Source organism: Polyodon spathula, chromosome 4, assembly GCF_017654505.1.
Source record: "Polyodon spathula isolate WHYD16114869_AA chromosome 4, ASM1765450v1, whole genome shotgun sequence".
Taxonomy (NCBI): Eukaryota; Metazoa; Chordata; class Actinopteri; order Acipenseriformes; family Polyodontidae; genus Polyodon; species Polyodon spathula.
Window position 1 is genome coordinate 44,129,768 of NC_054537.1, and position 21,019 is coordinate 44,150,786.

The window sequence follows — 21,019 nt, forward strand, 5'->3', positions numbered from 1 at the left end:
CAACTGAGCATCTGTAGGATGAGATGGAACAAGCTATTCGGAGTAGAAATCCACTACAAGCCAACTTGACACAACTGTGGGAAGCACTGAAGTCAACATGGGCAGCATCCCTGTGGAACGCTTTCAACACCTTGTAGAGTCCATGCCCCGACGAACTGAGGCTGTTCCGAGGACGAAAGGGGGATGAAACTCAATATTAGGAAGGTGTTCCTAATGTTTTGTACACTCAGTATATATATATATATATATATATATATATATATATATATATATATATATATATATATATATACACACACACACACACACACACACACACACACACACAGTAAATGTAAATGTATGTATTGGTATACAGATTTTTTTTAACAACTTTTGAAACATATTCTAAATCAGCGGTTCTCAAAGCAGTTACATTGTGTGCCTCTTTTAAATGACACTGTCACGCAGAATTCATGATATGGCAGCTAATGTTAAAAACATTATTGTGAAATGTGTGAGCAGCAGTAGGTATTTTGCATTTGCAACTGGATGAGACCACTGATGTCGTTAACCTTTCAAATCTTCTTGTATATCATGTATGAGTGGGAAGAACAACCACAGAACATATTTTTCAGTTATGAGTTTGTGAAGGAACATGGTATTGACTGGCAACATTGTGTCGGAGTATGTACTGACGGTGCATGAGCAATGATGGGAAGACATAGTGGGATAATGGCTCGTATCCACAAAGTGGTACCTAATGTGAAATGGGTGCACAGTAGGATTCATCAAGCTCTAGCTGTCAAGAAAATGCCAGTGGAAATGAAGGCTGTTTTGGACTCTGCTGTGAAGACTGATAATTTCATAAAAGCACAACCTATGAATTCTTGAATTTTTTGTGTACTGTGCAACGAAATGGGTAGTGCCCATGTCCAACAACTTCTTCATACAGAAGCACGTGGCTGTCAAGGCAAAGTACTTGCTCGTTTGTTTGAGCTACGTTCAGAAATACAGCTATTTCTACAGATCATCCATTCCAATTCACAAGCTGTTTTGAAGATTCATCCTGGCTCTCGCGATTGGCATACCTCTCCGATATATTCACACGCCTAAATGAGCTGAGCGTGGGGCTGCAGGAAGTTTCAGTGTCTAGTGCGAGACAAAATCAATGCAATGATCAAGAAACTTGACTTGACTGCAAGTTGTGTAAAGACTTATGACTTCAGCGCATTTCCAACATTGGAAGGTTTTCTGTCTGAAAATGAACTGGTTCTTGACAACAAAATAAAAAATGACATCGAAGAACATGTTGTTGCTCTCAAGAAACAGTTTGAAGATTACTTTCCAGTTGAAGCCGAACCCAACAACTGGATTCATAACCCATTCAGGTCAGCATTTAAAAGACATTCCTTGTTGGAGTTCTAGATTCAGAGAAATGGAGAGTACTACCTGAGCGAGACCTTCATCACATGCTGCCCTCGTCCAAATACAGAAGCAGGATGAATGCTGAACCTGACCTTGAGGCTAAAGCTGACAAACATTACACCCGACTTCACAGAACTTTGCTGTGAACTAAGACTATGGTTATTAAAATATGAGTTATGTGCTTTGATTTGTAAGGGAAAAAAACGTTATGTGGTTCGTCAAGACCATCCCGAAAAAAAAAAAAAAAGAGTTTAAGAACCCTGTTATAAATCATTAAGCATTCCATAATTGAAAATCCATGGGCTTACAAAAACATGAATGCAGAGTTTTCCTGGCTGTCCAGTCCTAGGATGCACAAATTAAATGTCATTACTTTAAAAATAAATAGCTCAGGGGATAATTATGGACCTAAATGAGTGAGGAAGACAATGACCGGCTTAACTGCCTTAAAATACATACATTTACATTACATTAGTATTAATGCAATCATGTTTTCCCTTTGAGAGAAGGGATCAATAAGATGCGTTAAGATTACGAAATCTACAAGTTTCAGTGCCTGGCGCCAGCAAGAGTTTCAGCCTCACAAAAACACCCTAAAACATTTTTTTTTTTTTTTTAATCTGTTCAGTTTTTAATTTCCAGCACCCAACCCCGCTTGTTATGTTAAGAATTTTTACCTTACATATTCATTCTTCCGAGCAAGGAACGAGCCATGAACGTAGCTCTGACTGCTCCCAAGGGCGCTGGAACTAGGGGTGCTGGGGGTGCGGTAGCACATCTGGCTTTGCATGGCTTCCATCATATACAGGGGTTACAGTTTTGTTCAATGGCTTTCAGCACCCCCACTTTAAAAATTGTTCCAGTGCCACTGACTGCTCCTGCTCAGAAATGAACCAAACAAATTATATCATAACACAACTGGAGTTTCTAAGAACATCTTTGCTGTCTAGCAACTCGCAGGCAGTACCATAGCGATGTGACATCACCATCAGATGCCGAGTCCAGTGGCTTATATGGCCGTGCAGTTTCTGTTAGACCAATGTTGCAAGTCTCACGAGAGAAAAAAAGCGGCACCGCCTTTCAAAACAAGCGCAACCCATGTTAAAGTAGGTGTTTAGGCAAATTACAACCCGCGACTCTAAAAAAAAAAAAAAAGTCTGAATGTGTACTGTATAAGGAAACCCATGTCACGTGACGCGGATGTTTCTTGTTGCTGTGCACAAGGGTTTGACGTCATATCAGCGCTACCTAATATCATGTGGGAGTTCGTTTGAATTAGCACGGGTGATTGCAACAAGGACATTGACTGGTGAGTGGGGTCAATTTAATCTATTTAGTATGATTTAGTACAACGGTAAAAGGGCCGACAATACAGGATGAATAAATAACGTTTTTTCCTTAACTTTGATTAATAAACATACTTTAAATTGCCAACGGCTGGTTTCTAACTTATGTTGGACAATGGCCATTTTCTACTACGTTATCATTGGAACTGCAAACAAGTTTATCTCCATGATTAAGTAACCAAGGAGTAAGATAATGATTATTACTAAACAGTCGACGGGAATATAAAAGGTTATTTCATATATATATATATAGATATATATATATATATATAATATATATCGTAAGTTGTGGAGCGAATACCGTTCGTTAGTCCCGGTATTTACATAACTGTGTTACGCATTCCTTAAAACCGTTACGCAACATTTTCACGGTTACTTTCGCATCGTAAGAGTAGTGCAGTGTCAAAGTGTGCGCATAAAAAAGTGTGTGTGTGTTTATATATATATATATATATATATATATATATATATATATATATATATATATATATATATATATATATATATATATATACACACACACACACACACACAGTGTGTATATACCAGGTTCATCACCCGACATCATGCAAATGAATGGGAAAGGTGGGGGTTGATATGAAAATTAGCTATGCGTAAAGGACTGTTTTTGTAGATTACTAATGAACTTTTCTGAAAATGTGGTTTCCATCTGCACAGAACTAGTACACGAGTGAATGTAAGCCGCTGTAATAAAGGACAATACCTCGTGCCTGGTTGGTTAATAATGTGTTTCACTACTCTTGCCCAAATTGTTTTTTAAATGTCATTAGTAGTGAATACTGTTTCAACTAATGTATCTTACAACTCATTAATTAAAAATAAACTCGGAAGTATAAAATGAAACTGACCAACAGGTATTGCAGATCACTATGACTGAAAACCGGCGGTGAAATATATATATATATATATATAATATATATATATATATATATATATATATATTATATATATATATTGTAGCGTGCTGCGGGGGAAGGCAGCAGCAGGGCTGGTAGGTGATGTAATCACATACAAAGACATAAGCCCTGATATACGCTCCTTGCAAAGGAGCCGGCTCTTTTGTAATACGTCTCGTTCTATCGATGCTCCAGGCAGCAAGAACGCCCGAGGTTTAGGGACACTCCATCCTGCTGTGTGGAGCCTCGTACACACACAAGTCCCTATATTATATATATATATATATATATATATATATATATATATATATATATATATATATATATATATCTCCCTTTCATGCAGTCAATACAGCATATAGTTGATCAGGTGATGCTGCGTATACTACCGTGGCTTAGAAACCCTACCTGTCCAGACGGTTGACAGCTAATAAGGAAGCATTCAACACCCCGCTTATGGCAAGGCATCAGGGCCAAAAACATATTGACACAACGCGTAAGGAATTTTATCAACGCGTTGTGAAAATACCAATGAAAGGGTAGCAATCTCATCACGTGACAGTTTCACAACGCGTATTTTAAAATGCAACGCGTAGTGGATTTCTTAGTAACGAGTAACCTATTTTACATTTTATGCGATGAGGGTCATAACGCTCTGATTCAACGTGTTGGCGCATACCCAATTAGTGTGTAGTTTCTAAACTACGTGGTATTTTGTAACCTGCCTACAATGCGTTGTGGAATTTCAGCCGCAGCCAATCCCGACTGCCCTTATAGGGCTGCATATTAAATGCTCAAAACACTGACCTGCTCAGAGTAAGAAGATCGACTTTATCAGCAGAAAATATACAATGTGCGTGTATTTTTTTTACAACGAAAATATTTACATTACGGTGTTTTGCAATGTGTTTTATATTTAATAACATTGAATATATTCTTGTATGATAGTAATGTAGCGGGGTTGCTCACGTCACTATGTTCACTTTTTATTGAATGTTTTTTTTTTTTTTTTTTTTTTTTTTTTTTTTTTTTTTTTTTTTTTTTTTTAATCACTTAAGCACGTTTATTTTAGTACATTATTTTCTTCTAGTTAATGCTCTCCTGTTTGCAGCTCCCATGTGTGCCAATTGATTGATTTGGAGAAGCTGAGCACCTGGTATAAATGTTCCTGATTTCTTGGTTCCAGAGATTGACTTGTCCGGTGTGATGTGAAGCTGGGATTTTTTTGGAGTGGAGGCTGACGCGCTGCCAGGAGTAGCAACTGGACTCTGATTCAGGGGGTGGTTGTAGAAGAAAAATGAAACAAAAAAGAGTCACCGAATTTAAGGGCGCATTCCTCCTGCGCTTTTGGTCTTCATTGTGTCGTGCGTCTTTCGAAACAATTTTAGTATTTTAAAAGGCATTGTGTTTTAGAGGAGTGCTGGAGATGGGGGTGTATTGGTTTTATTGTTGTTTTTAGTGAGCCCCATCTCCGGAATCGTACTGAGCTGCACTGCCCTTAGTTTAATTGAAATCTTGTATTGTAGTTATTGTTTTAATTAACGGGTAATGCAAACCCTGTGCCATGACTGTGTATGCTAGGTCTGGCCTGTTTAAGTGTAGTTACCACCTGTATTTAATAAAACAATGTTCATTGCCCTACATAACTGTGCTCTCAAGCACATTTCCTTTATGGTACTCTGTCTTGCTGATCCACCCTGAAAGTGCCCCTCATGGGTGTTAGAACTTCAATTTATATATATGCACACATACATACAGTGAGATTGCTCACATCCAAACCCTGTTGCTTGAAATAGTAACCTAGTGTAGTGATATCCCTGGAGTTTAAATATTGTCTTAGACTTTTAATTGAAGAAGATTACAAAGTTGTTTTTTAATTTTAATAGTTCCTTTTTTTGTAACACTATTGCAAACAGATTAATCATTCTAATCTGGATTATTTTAAAATATGGAATAGATAATTGTCAATTTACAAAAATTACAATTGTTCAGCACTGCCATTTGAGCATTAAAATCTAAACAGTACAAAAATAATGTTACAGGACATTTCTGGCTCGGGATAAATACAGAAATACTTAATTACTGGCATTTTTAAAAACTTGGTCACTAACACTCAGGCTATCATTGTAGTTTATGGTAGCACTCTTTATGGAGCAACTGAGACTGCCAGGGAGGCTAACATAACAAAATGGAGTAGTTTTGATCGGCGGAATTACACACTGAAGCATAGAATTATTGTTACAGACTGTATTCATTTTCAAGACAAACTGTTTTTAGTTGATTTACCATTTCTTTGTTTCATCAAATCAATAGATTTTTTTTTCTTCAATTCCGTTAAGTTGTTGACTTGTTAAATCCTTGCTTTTTGTGTTTTTTTTTTTTTTTTGTTTTGTTTTTTTTTAACAGAGGTTTGGTTCTTGTATTTCTAGCCACTTGTCCACTGTCTTGCCTCTGAACAGATCAAATGTGACGAAAGGAATAACACTCATTTTTTAAAACTGTAAAAAGACCTCTCAACAATGTGTATATTTATTGTGAGTTTCATATGTTGTGTATTGATAATTTAATAATTCAACTGTGCTTCGGCAAAAATAAATTCTGTCGTAACTCCTAATTAAATTCATTTTGATTCCATGTTGCAACATAATAAAATGTGGAAAAGTCCAAGGGGAGTGAATACTTTTGAGAGCCACTGTGTGTGTATATATATATATATATACAGTGCCTTGCAAAAGTATTCAGACCCCTGACCAATTCTCTCATATTACCGAATTACAAATGGTACATTGAAATTTCGTTCTGTTTGATATTTTATTTTTAAACACTGAAACTCAGAATCAATTATTGTAAGGTGACATTGGTTTTATGTTGGAAAATATTTTTAAGAAAAATAAAAAACTGAAATATCTTGCTTGCATAAGTATTCAACCCCTGTGATGTGGAAGCTCCCAGTTTGCACCAATGAAAGAAATTGCCCTAACGAGGACACAATTACCTTACCATTGGCCTCCACCTGTGAACCATTAAAGTTGCTGTCACATTTTCTGGATAAAAACCCCACTGTTGAAGGATCACTGGTAAGGCTGTGAATCTGAAGGAAAATGAAGACCAAAGCGCATTCTATAGAAGTTAGAGATAAAGTAATACAAATGCATAGATTAGGGAAAGGGTACAAAATAATATCCAAGTGTTTGTATATCCCATTGAACACAGTTGGATCAATAATCAGGAAATGGAAGCTGCATCACACCACCCAGGCACTGCCAAGAAAAGGCTGTCCCTCAAAACTTAACGCTCAAACAAGGAGACTTGTGAGAGAAGCCACAGAGAGGCCAACAATCACTTTGAAGGAGCTACAGAGTTCAGTGGCTGGGAGTGGAGTAATGGTGCACCAGTCAACCATATCAAGACCTCTACATAATACTGGCCTCTATGGGAGGGTGGCAAGAAAGAAGTAGTTACTCAAAAAGTACCATCTGAAAGCATGTCTGGAGTTTGCCAGAAAGCATGAGAGTGACCCATCTGCGATGTGGGAAAAGGTTTTTTGTGGTCAGATGAGACCAAGATAGAGCTTTTTGGCCAAAACTCAAAGCGCTATGTGTGGCGCAAACCTAACACTGCCCACGCCTAAAGACACACCATCCCTACAGTGAAGTATGTATCTTGCTGTGGGGATGCTTCTCATCAGCAGGGACTGGGCATTTTTTGTTACAATTGAAGGAAGAATGCATGGAGGAAATTCACCTTTCAGCAGGACAATGATCCCAAGCACAAGGCCAAAGCAACATTGGAATGGCTCAAGAACAAAAAGGTGAAAGTCCTGATCTCAATCCCATTGAGAATCTGTGGCACTATTTGAAAAATGCGGTCCACAAGCGTCGTCCAACCAACCTGAACAACCTGGAGCAAATCTGCCAAGAAGAATGGGCCAAAATCACTCCGACACTATGTGCAAAGCTGGTACATACTTACCCCAAAAGACTTAAAGCTGTTATTGCAGCGAAAGGTGGCTCTACCAAATATTAATGTGTGGGGGTTGAATGCTTATGCAAGCAAGATATTTCAGTTTTTTATTTTTCTTAAAAATATTTCCCAACATAAAACCATTGTGACAATTTGAAATTGTCTCTAAATCTTGGATTCCTCAAAATAGCCACCCTTTGCCTTAATAACAGCCTCACAAACACGAGGCATTTGGTTAACAAGTTTCAGCAGGAAATCACCCGACATGTCTTCCCAGCTTTTCTGCAGCAGTTCCCAGAGATGTAGGGCACTTGTGGGTAGCTTTGCTTTGACTCTTCTGTCCAGTTCGTCCCATACAAGTTCTATCGGATTGAGGTCTAGAGACTGGGCAGGCCAGGTCATTAGATTGAGTTGTCCTTCACTTTCCTTCTTCGCCAGTTAGTTCTTACACAACTTTGAGGTGTGTTTCAGGTCATTATCTTGCTGAAGAATGAAGGACTGCCCAACTAGCCATAATCCTGATGGAATGGCATACCTCTGAATTATGCTATGATAGCCATACTGGTTGAGCTTGCCATGGACTTGGTAAAGATCATCAACTCTGTCACCCGCAAAGCAACCCTAGACCATTACGCTGCCTCCTCCATGCTTGACAGTGGGAATCACACATGCAGAACTCATGCGCTCACCCTCTCTGCATCTTACAAATACTCGGCGGTTGGACCCAGATATTTCAAATTTTGACTCATTGGTCCATAAAACCGACTTCCACTCCTCAAATGTCCAGTTTCTGTGTTTTTTTGACTCAGGCAAGTCTCTTCCTCTTTTTCTGCAGTGTTTGTTATTTGAGTTGAGTTAAAATTAAAAAAAAATGAGTTAAGAATCTATATAAATAGCCATTCTTTGCAGCAATTCTTCCAGTTAGGCCAGCTTTACGCAATCTCCTCTGAACAGTTGATGTTGAAACATCTGTACTTCTAGTATCATTTAGCTGAGCTTGTATTTCAGGGGAATTTAATCGTCGGTTTTGCAGACTTGCGACTCGAATGAACTTTTTCTCTGATTCTGAGGTCACCATTGGCCTGCCTGACCTTGTTTGGTCCTCATGAGTGCCATTTTCTTCAAGTCGTTTGGTCTTGGCCACAGCAGTTACAGACACTTGCAAAGTTCTTGTGATTTGTCTTAAACATTGACCTTCACTTCTTAAGGTAATTACAGACTGTCTTTTTTCTTTGCTTAACTGAGCATATTTTGCCATTTTCTGCTCCCTTACATTCAGGAATGACAAACTTCTGCCTATGCTACCTATATTTATAGTAATCATGGACCCTAACCTGTTAACAATAATTGGTGATAAAAGGTTAATTAGGTAACATGCTAGTTAACTCAGAGAACATCTAACAAAGACACTTTTATACTTAGGCCAGTGTTCTAACTCCGTGTTATACACATTTCAGACTTTTAACTGACTTCGGGCTTCAGACTGAAATCCCCTTGCTTCGGGTGGCCATTTCATTGAAATTGACAAGATTTACATTTTCATTTAAAAATTACATTATTGAATGCAGTTCACTTATGATTATCAGCTTATATAAATGCACATATCATATAATGAAATATTAAGTGTTTATAGACAAGTTTATACAGTTAAAAGCATAATCATGAAAAATCTGGTTTCAAGCAGGTGTACTCAAACTTTTGACTGGTACTCTGTGTGTGTGTGTGTGTGTATTATATATATATATATATATATATATATATATATATATATATATATATGTTGCGAACATTTCTTGACACTTGGGATACCAAAATATTGAGCTCAAGTCATGTGATTTCATAAAAACGGCAGGTGTTCAGTGTTTGTTATTTGAGTTGAGTTAAAATTACCAAAATGAGTTAAGAATCTATATAAATAGCCATTCAAAAAGACATGATTTTAATTAACTCAAGAACAGCGAAAGATACAGCCATGCCCCACTTGAGTAATGAAGATCGCCTGGTTGCTATCGACATGATTGAAGATGGCCTGCCTGTGAGAGAATTTGCCCGGAGAATGAGATGTTCTGCTTCAACAATCAGCAGACTAGTCCAGAGAAACCAGGAAGCCAGCTCTGTGAGGGATAAGCCATGACCTGGAAGGCAGAGGGTCATCACCCCGGCCCAAGACCGTTATGCTGACTGTTGCATTGTTCAAGCCAACCGGTGGGGTGGTAGAAGTGTGATGTGAGGAGGAATCTCCTTTAACATAAGAACGCCTTTGGTGCAGATTGGGGGCAGCCTTTCTACTCAGCGATATACTGTGAAGTCCGTGAGGCAACAGGTTTTCTGTTCCTGCAAGCCAATCCGGAAATGCTGATTTTTCCAGCAGGACAATGCAAGACTAGACAGTGCTAGGATTATAATTGCTCAACTTCAAGAAAACAATGTTGAGGTCATGCTGTGGCCAGCTTTTTCTCTTGACCTGAGTCCAATAGAGTAGAGGTTCCCAAACTCTGGTACTGTGAGACGTGTCCAGGAGGTACACGAGACAAATTGTGTAATGGCGAATTTTTATTTATTTATTTATTTATTTTTGGTTGTGTACTCATAAGACTTGTCAGACTCAAAGCTTTAAACCACACTGGAAATACCTTTTACTTTTGCAAATTAGTTTCAGAAACAAAAAGAGAAGCTGTGCCATGCAAGACAATCACACAGCTGCAGGACACTTGGAATCACTGCGTGCACATTTTTTGCAAACCTCCAAGAGGCACCAATGAGAACAAAGATACACAGAGACAATTTCAGGTCAATTTCCTTTTTTGTGGTGGTGTTTTATCTGTATTTACCGGTTAAAACCAGTAATCAGAAGCTCTAATTATATTATTATAGTCATTTATATTGTATATATTATTGTGTATGTGTATAAATATGGTTTGTGTATTATGAAACCATATATTAAAAATAACATTAAAATATAAACCTGTATGCAGGGGTACACAGACAGGTGATAGGTCTGAAAGGGTGTACGTGACAATGGAAAGTTTGGGAAGTTTGCAATAGAGCATCTGTGGGACCAAATCGCTAGTGCCATCCACAGGAGACAACTGCGACCAGCCAACCTTCGCCAGCTGACTGCAGCTGCACAGGAAGAGTGGAGGAACATCCCACAGCAATCTGTTCAGAGGCTGATCAGGTCTATGTGTCAACGCTGCTAGGATTGTGTTAATGCTCAGGGAGGTCATACCTGATATTAACTTTGTAATGTTTTCATTTTGACAGTGTGTCACGTTTCATACTGAAAACGTATCATTATTCTTTGATCTGTATTTTTGTTCACATTTAGTTTGAAATCTATGTTTAAAATATTTGATTAAGTGCATTAGACCTGAGTGTTGCTTTTTTTTTTTTTTTTTTTTTTTTTTTGTGTGCATCAGTATATATGTATATACCCGGGAGGTCCACAGTCTTCCTTCTAGATTGTGGTGCGCAGTAAGCTAGAGCACAGTGTCGTTAAATATATACCGGTCTGTAAGGTTTCCACCAGACACACTACAACGAGCTTTAAAGAACTTGTCGCGCGCCACCTACAAATTAGTCGAGTTGGTATATATATTATATATATATATATATATATATATATATATATATATATATATATATATATATATATATACACACACACACACACACACACACACACACTACCGGTCAAAAGTTTTAGAACCAAATTTATGCAGTTTAATGTCTCAATGTACTCTGAAATTAAAGCATAGAACAAATAAACAATTGGAGATAAAAAAAGAAATCATGGAATCGTTTTGTTTAACTAAATTTAATCTAAATTTTTCACTCAAAGTAGCCACCTTTTGCAGATATAACAGCCGAACACACTTGTGGTATTCTTTCTACAATGGAAATCAAATATTGTTCGGAAAGTTCTTCCCAACACTGTTGCAGAAGTTCCCACAAATGTGTTGCACTTTGCTTTCACCCATCTGTCCAGTTCATCCTAAACCAGCTCAGTGGGGTTTAAGTCTGGAGACTGTGCTGGCCATTCCATGATTTGAAGCCTACCGTCTTGTTCTTTTCTTCTAAGGTAGTTCCGACATAGCCTGGAGGTATGTTTTTGGGTCATTATCTTGCTGTAGGATGAACCCCTGACCAACTAGGCATATGCCAGAGGGTATTGCATGGCGCTGCAAAATGCTGTGGTAGCCGTTTTGGTTCAGGGTGCCACTCACTCTGTGCAAGTCGCCGACTCTGGATCCAGCAAAAGAGCCCCAGACCATCACGCTTCCTCCTCCATGTTTGACAGTTGGTGTCACACACCGAGGAACCATCCTTTAGCCTACTCGACGGTGTACAAAAACCCTGCGTGATGAACCGAAGATTTCAAATTTTGATTCATCGGTCCGTAAGACCTTATTCCAGTCTTCAGTAGTCCACTGGCGGTGCTTCATGGCCCAGGCAAGCCTCTTTTTCTTATTTTGCCATCTTAGCAATGACTTTCTTACTGCCACTCAACCTGTCAAACCTGCAGCTCGAAGTCTTCTCTTCACAGTTGAAACTGAGACTTACTTACTTCAATTAGTGTTAAGCTGTGCTTGAAGCTGTTGTCCTGTGAGCCGCCTATCACGCAAGCAGTTGACTCTCAGAAACTTGTCTTCTGATTCTGTTGTGGCTTTGGGTCTGCCAGACCTCTTGCTGTCAGAGTTTCCTCCAGTTTCCAAGTGCCTTTTGATGGTGTAGGAAACTGCACTCACTGACACCTTGGCTTTCTTTGCAATTTCTCTAAAGGAAATACCTACACTTTTAATGGTTATAATGGTCTGTCTGTCTTCCTTTGTTAATTGCCTTTTTCTCACCATTATGATAGCAATATACTACTTCCTGCAGTACAATACTGTCCAAATAATGCTTAAGAGGGTGTAGTAACACAGTCTGTTCCAACACTGCTTTTATACAGACAGAGGCTTTGTAAGTAATCAACAAAAGTTGGGACATCTGTAGGAATTGTTAGCATCAACTTTCAAGGCTTAGTTTACTTCCATTGCTGCAGAACAGCTGTAAGTTGTTAACCCATTACTTGTTCCCTGAAAAAGGCCTTTTTGTATAACGTATATATAATGTACATTATTTTTCAGTTTTTGGTAACCTAAACTTTTTTTTTTAACCTCCTGGCAGTGGACTTGAACTGCTTAAATTTCAATAAAAACTGGAAAAATGGAGGTGTTCTAAAACTTTTGACCGGTAGAGTGTGTGTGTCTATATATATATATATATATATATATATATATATTTTGTGAACGATCCTCACACTCACGGAGTTCGTTGCCCCTTTAAGACCAGACCCAGGACACGGAAATGGATTTTGAAACGCTTACGCGCTATTTTTAATAAACACAAATGAATACAAACAAAACAAAAACAAACACCTAGCTCTCTCTTGGAGCTCTAACTAACATTAACGGGAACCTAACTAAACATTCAGGACGGCTAAGCCGTTTACCTGACACCAACACCAAATACAAACTCACATGGGCTTCACTTCGTACTTCACCTTCGACAGACAGACAGACAGACAGACACACAGACACACAGACAGACACACACACACACACACACACACACACACAGTCGGGCTCATCACTCAGCAGCCCGGAACAGACTATATATAATTTTAATTTAATACATTTTGGGTTTTATTTTTATAAGTTTTAAGGGACTATGTTTTAGGTCAGAGGTGGAAGGATATTAAATCTTTTTTGTTAAAACATTTTTTTACTTTTCATTTATTTATTTATTAATTTTATAAGCACAATAAGGCACTTCAGGGTGTGGGATATATTCTAATATCCACACGTTCCAAATAATTTTCCTTTAAGGTCTCACTGCATGGGTTGAAAGCCGGTTAAACTTTTTAATCACACAGTTAGATTGTGGTGTGTGTGTATAATCTCCAAAGTGCTTTCAATTCAAAACATATTTGTAGACAGGTGAGTTTTGCGTGGCCAATGCAGATCCATTTATAAACACATAAGCATAAGAATAGTGTGTAACGTCTTCATGTAGGGTTTAAAAAAATAAACGGAACCGACATTTAATTTGAATTAGGTTCTGCCGAGTGCTTTTGATTCAAAGGGAATTGTCAGCTTTTAACTGGTCAATTATCATCATGTATGTTTTGCCTCATCTCAGTTTAAAACTTTAAAACCTTAACATCAGTAGATCGAAGATTTGTAACATAGGTTTTAGTAATTTTGTAATTTATTCTATCTTGGTGCTTTTTCATCATTTTTGTTGGTGCAAGCAGTAGCAAATGCAGCAGTTAAGTACAATGAGGAAAAGGACTTTTGTTGTTTGTCGTTTGTTTTTGTGTTACTGTTCACAATGCGTTTTAGTCCCAAAATGTAAAAAATCTGTATCTAATAGGTATCTGGTAAACATTCCACTTCATAACTGAAATATAAAGATTCCAACTAATTTATCAGAACATACAGTGGCACAGCTTAATGTTAGGTCCCTGTTAAATAAGGCACTGTTTTTAAATTAATTAGTTGTCATAATATAATTGACTTCATGTGACTCACTGAAACATGGCACAAATCCACCAATTTAGGTTAACTGCGTCAGTCTACACCTGCAGGGTGTACGTTTCATGAGAAATCACGTATGGCTGGTAAAGGAGGATGTATAACTATTATCTATAAATCTCACTTTAATGTTAAGGTTCTGCCCCTGAAAGACTTCTCTTCATTTGAACACCTTACAGTTAGATTTCCTGAAGCATTGTTGTTAACTCTGTGTACTGTCTATCGGACACCTAAGTACAATTCTTCGTTCATTTCTGAGATAAATGAATTATTCTCTATGTTGTTTATTGATTCTAAGAAACTGCTCATTTGTGGTGATTTCAGTATACATTTGGACTCTCCTTCCACTATGGCTGTAGAATTAAATTCTGTTATTGATTCTTTTGAGGTTTCCCAAGTGATTCAGTCCCCCCACACATGTTCATGGACATATCTTAGATCTTTATATCTGTAAAGGTAGAGAACTGTATGATCTAGTGTTACAAGATGTAACAATAGCTGATAATTTCGTAATTGCTGCAATAATGAATATTCCTTCTTTCGACCCACCTAAACAAACTAAATAAATGACTTGCCGTACAGAGTCTTTGATATAGTGCTCTTTAATTAATGTCTTGCCTCTTCACCATTAGTAAATGTAGTACGGAGTAAATGTTCATGATGCCGTGGCACTTTTTACAATTTGATTTTACAAACACAATTAACCATATTACCCCACTTAATACTCGAATTATTAAAATAAGACCTTCTACTCCTTGGTTCAGTGATGAGCTTAGGGGTCTAAAAACAACTGGTAGAAAACTGGAGCGCCAGTGGAAGCGATCGGGTTTTGTTGTTCACAAAGAAATGTGGGAAAAAACACCTTCTTGATTACAGATTAGTCCTACATTCTGCCAGGTCTAATTCTTCTTGTATTATAATCGAGGGGCAGGGAAACCCCAGAGTACTATTTCAAACTTTTAATCAGCTTATAACAACAAAATGTGATGCAGGTACATCAGTATTGGATTGTGATAACTTTGCTAATTTCTTCACTGACAAGATTGTTACAATAAGGAATTCTCTTACCCTCTCCAGTGAAGATTGAACTGACCGATTGAACAAGACCATAGTAGCTCCACGTAGACTTGCGTATTTTGCTACAACTGATATTACTGATGTCTTAGATATTATCAATAAAACTTGTTCCATCTGGTTTTCTTTTGATCCTTGGCTGACTAATACTGTCCACCATTGTGCATATACACTTGCTCTTGTGATCTGTAATATTGTGACTCTCTCCCTAAAAACTGAAACTGTTCCATCCAGCAATTGTAAAGCCAGTACTTAAAAAATCTATATTGGATCCTGATGTCTTGTTTAATTATCGCCCAGTTTCTAATTTACCTTTCCTGTTATTGGTCCTTTATTTTTTAATTTGTATATACTACCGCTGGGTAATGTGATCAGACAACATGGTTTTAATTTCCACTCTTATGCCAACAACACTCAGACTTATTTTAAAATTAGGTCTGATAATGTGAATGAAAACTCAGATTATCAACTTGCCTTGAAAAAATAGGGACTTGGATGTCAACTTTTTTTTTTTTTTTTTTTTTTTTTGCGGTTAAAACGTTTATTTTGCAAATAAAACTGAATTTCTTTTAATTGGCATTAAATAAAATCCCACCACCAATAACCTTTGGCAACCCCCTCATCAGCTCTTCACAAGCTTATTTGATTCTACTCTTAGTTTTCAGCATCACATTTCAACTATAGTGAAGTCTGCTTATTATCATATATCTCAAGTCCATTTATATCTAGCAGAATCTGATGTAGAAATTTTAATTCATGTGTTTGTTTCATCCCATCTAGACTATTGTAACACCCTATTGGCTGGTCTACTTTGTAAACTAATCAATCGTTTACAGCAGGTTCAGAATACAGCTGCACAAATTCTGACAGGTACAAAAAGATTTGAATATATTACACCTGTTCTTGCCCTCTTGCATTGGCTTCCGGTGAAGTACAGAGTTATTTTTTAAATGTTATTAATGACATTTAAAGCTGTCTCTGGAAATGGCCCTGCTTACATGAATGATGTGCATTTACCTTATGTCCCTGGATGCTAGTTGAGATTGGCTGATGTAGGGCTTCTGGTGACTGAAATGATAAAACACAGCTGTTGTTGTGGAAGAGCCTTTGGTCATTATGCACCTGTATTATGGAACAATCTTCCAATTGAAATCCATAAAGCTGACTCAATAAATGCATTTAAATCAAAGCTTAAAACACATCTTTATGCACAGGCCTTTATGTAGATTGGGATGGCCTATTTTAGAATTTTGTTATATGTATTTATTTATTTATTTGTTTGTGTTTTGTTTGTTATTGTTTATTATATTATATTATATTATATTATGTTATATTATTATATAGTATATTCATTTGTAATGTGAAGCGCTTTGGAATGCCTTGGCATGAAAGGCACTATACTAAATAAATTTGATTGATTAATATGTAATGCATAAACTTAGTTTGGTATGTGCATCCCTGCTTGCATACATTCAAAATAAAAACTAAAACTAGTTGTGTGATGAATTGATATTGTCTATTGCAGTGTAACAGATAACGTCACAAACTTACAGTTGTGTGACATTACTGGCATTCATGTGTGATCCAGAAGTGTAAGCACTAGATGTCAGTATAAAAGTGCTTTAAATATATATATATTCACGATATATATATATATATATATATATATATATATATATATATATATATATATATATATATATATATATATATATATTATATATATATATAGTAGTCCGCTAATATTGCCAGCCATGGCTTTCTGTGCGTCTTTCGAGACAAGCAGCAGATCTACAAAACATCTCAGACAGGGTCACTCTGCATATTACCCATAATCTTTACACAACAAGTTTTACACAATTCTTTACATCAATGATCAGTTTGCAAGTATACTGCACTTGGCAATATTCACAAAAAATAGCCAACTCTCATAAATGATTTCATGTTTAAAAAGCTGTAATCGTCGTTATGTAGGAGCTGAAACGCCATTTTCGAATGAGCAGCTGGACCTGTTGCAAAATACTTCCATTCGCCCTGGTTATTATAAAGCATTTTAATGGTAACATTCAAATGCTTTGACATCGGCTAAACATATCGTTTTCAGTTCAGAAAAGCCTAGATCCCTATGTAATGTCTTAGCCCCCTCTAACAATTCAGTCATGAGAACCACAGTCTTGTAACAACCTGAAAACACTGCCTGCAAAACAAAGATTGTTAGCCTAGTTGTTTAAATCGATAAGCATGCTATTTTTTCAATGATTTTGCTGTACACAATACTACTAAATGCATGTGTGCACCACCATCCATATTCCAAACTGTCAGTACTAAACGTAGTCTGTCTTAGCCAGCAGCCTCTGTGTGACAGATAAATGACATTCTATATATACTAAAGAACTTCCCAACAAATGTTTATTACAATTGTATTAGTGGTTCTCTTGTGAAACTCACTGGAAAACCCTGAGATATCATGGGTATCATGCCAAGGTTGGAGGCTTTCAGATGTGTTGTTCACTTCTTTTGCTGTCTTGCTTGTCAAAGGGCAATGAGCCCCTGCATATTTAGACAGCGCAGCTGTACACTCTGAAATGTAGCCTAAAAACACAGTTACAGTTTGCATACTGGCACATCTCTACTAGTGTGGCTTGAACTTGTGAATGAATGTCATCAACCACCATTCTGTTTCTCTTAAAAATTCATTGTAACTGGTTCATGCATTGTGTAAGCTGACTGGTCTGTTAACCAGTTTGACAAGTTTTCTATATAAAGACACCATGCTATTATGAGCACTTGAGGCTATCCACAATAGTTTTTTATGCAGTTTTCTGTAAATACATAACCCTATGTATGAAAATACTTTTAAACGAGGAGTGACATACTGTGTAACGAGAAGAGTTCTATGCATTATTGAGAGGGGCTATTTATACCAACAGGTTTTATTTATTTAACAAATGCACTCACACAGCCAATTTTTGTTTTAATTGATTTATACATTGTTTACCATTTCCAGCTTTGAAATTGTTCTCATCCTAACTAAATGAATTACAGCAGGCTCTTGAACAGCGTATCAAAATAAAGCACAACCAGGCAGTTATTTTTTCTTATCTTTAAGACCACCCCCTGCCATTGCACCCAACGCCCTTATCCCATGAGGTGGGCCTGTCAGTGACTGTGTCGCAGGCACAATTGCCTCTCATTTTGCCCATGCACAGACAAGCATATACACATCTAAGGTATGTAGCATTTTACTTTAAAACTTTTTTTTTTTTCAATTTAAGTAAATGCATTGTAACAAAGTTGGACATTGTCTACATTTAAACTAAAGAAACTTTGCATGGACATTTGACACGGTGCATGTTGCCTTTACAAGTGGTTAGGCCTACTGCTGCGTAAAATACATTTTTTTTTTGTTTAAATGTATATTTATTTGTTGGGTTTGTCTTGTTAAGAAGTACTTGCATTTCTTAAACAGATGGGTCCTTATTTTTAAACACTGTTAGTCTTTTTTAACATACACACTAAAGCCAGCCTGCGTCGCTTCCTTCTGTATCGGTTATAATAGCTCTGTACATCCAGCCTCTGCACTTGTTAACGCTTTACAGCCCTTTTTAAAACTGTTTTTTCATTTTTAAGTAAATGCATTGTAACCTTGTTTTTACCATTTTGCTGTAACGCTTAGTTTTATTTTTATACATTTTTAAGTAAATGCATTGTAGTAAAGTTGCCCCCACCCAAAGTTTATTTTATTTTTCTAAAATAATGAATGTAACAAAAAACTATATAAAAAAACTTGTTTGACTTTTTTCTGAATTAATGAACAAAAACAATTTTGTACCCATGTTTTTTACTGAAATTAAAAATTAAATAAAAAAATACAACAAAAACTCTATAGCTTTTTGTTTTATTTACCCTTTTACTGTAACAATTCGTTTTCTGAAGATCAATCATTGCCTTGAAACTACAATCTTTAAAATGATTAACATGGTGATATCCCATATATCTTATACTACTTCCTGGTAAATCCCTGTGTGGGGGGTCTTGTGATTATAAATGGTTCTGTAAATTTATGTGATATTTGGTCCTATTGCCCAGTAATTATATAAATTATTATTATTTTTGACCATCTAAGTCCCTTCCTTACATTCCAGCAGAGCAACATGTTTGGTACCGTTGTTGTTGGGATTGGAATCACAGGAAGAGTGAGGATCCGGGACCTCCTCAGTCCACTGCCATCCAGTGCCTCTGAGAAGATGAGCATCAAGGGTTTTGTATCCAGGTAGGAAACTTTTTGCCTGTTAAAAATTACTTGGCAGTGTGTGTGACAGGGATGGAAATAAGACCCATTGCATAACAGTTTGATCATTTCTAGTTTTACTATGAGTAAATACCTGTCACAACTGAGCATGTTACCTCTTGGCTAATCAAGATTGTGGTAAAACCTGGAATAGGTGAAACTGATATGTAACAGGAGTCTTCTTTCCATTCCTGTGCTATTATTTGACTTTATAAGTTTGACAGGATTCATCAACACATCGTAACTCATGATAAACCTATTTTTGAACAACAAAAATGGAAAAAAAATAAATACTGAAAACTGAAGCCCTACTTATGAGAGTTTAAAGTTGTGGATAAAGTGAAACATGAAAGAAAGAGCATGCTTTGGGTTTTTTATTCATTTTAATGTATGTGGCACTTACAAGGTAGTAGGGGGCACCGATCTCATCGAGGAGCATAGCACAGAGTGGGATGAGTCATCAAGGGTACAGAATTCTATAGGGTACAGAAATCTACCATAGGTAACAGTTGAACGTACTTATATGCCAAAACATTGGCGATTTCTCTGCTCTGGAGAAAAGGGCATTTTCTTCATGAAGCGCGTCAAAACCCACCCGATCAACAAAAAACAAATGTTTACTATATATATTTTCATGGACTGTTGTGGATCTATCGTAAGTGAACAAGTTTGAGCCCCTTCTATATATTACCATTTTTCATCTTCATGTGGTGTTCCTTGTTTGTTTGAACTGTTACCTTTTTATTCAGTAAATCAGGAACAGTCCTTGTCGAGCTGTGCTACAGGATTTAACGTAGGCTTCATTTTCTTTCTGGTTTTATTTTGAAATGTATTTAGCACATTCCCTATAGTTAATTTTATGTCAGATTCATTCAAAATAACTTACAACAGAATTATACCTGTTGTAAAAGAGTGGCTAGTTATCAAGGCGATAATGTATATAGAGGTGTGTATATGTATGTTTGCGTGTATATGTGTGTGTGGCTGTTTGTTCAGGGCAGGGTTCCCACAAGTGTATTCTTGTCTAGGGCCCAGTGATGGGTTAATCCAGCCCTGGTTCAGCCTCAGGTTTGCACTAAGCGTTCCATTCATTTCTCAGATATTGCCACTAGTTGTTCAATCTCCTGTTTTCAGAGGTGCTCACCACTTGGTTTGGTCCTGTGCTTGTGCTGTGACGTTCCACCTCTGCACCGATCATTGTCACCACACCAAGGCAGCTCTGGAGGATGGGGCAGACTGCTAATTTTGTGCGAAGTTCACAAAACGCACTAGAGAGTTGAGCTTGCTGTTCAAGGGAACCTGCTTCGCCTCACGGCAAGCAGCGCACTAAAAGACATGAAAGACCCAGTTCTCCTTCTTCCACCTCCTCTTCCTCCTCTTATTCATCACCTAGGGGTGCGAAAACATCGCTGTCACAGCCCTGATCAGATCAAGATCTGGGAC

The 21,019-nt window shown here is 37.2% G+C and overlaps 1 protein-coding gene across 4 annotated transcripts in view; it reads left to right on the top strand.

The window, feature by feature from the left end:
• The first annotated feature begins 2,614 nt into the window (after positions 1 to 2,614).
• blvra (biliverdin reductase A) overlaps positions 2,615 to 21,019 on the top strand; it is a 44,253-nt gene continuing 25,848 nt past the window's right edge. The window contains exons 1-2 of one of the 4 annotated variants that reach the window (XM_041247975.1): positions 2,615 to 2,716; positions 19,431 to 19,558. In XM_041247975.1, the coding sequence (XP_041103909.1) occupies positions 19,440 to 19,558 (119 nt within the window). In that variant the 5' untranslated portion in view covers positions 2,615 to 2,716; positions 19,431 to 19,439. Of the gene's footprint in view, positions 2,717 to 18,394; positions 18,516 to 19,430; positions 19,559 to 21,019 lie in introns of those variants that run through there. The other 3 variants (XM_041247978.1, XM_041247976.1, XM_041247977.1) reach the window with 3 other exon arrangements.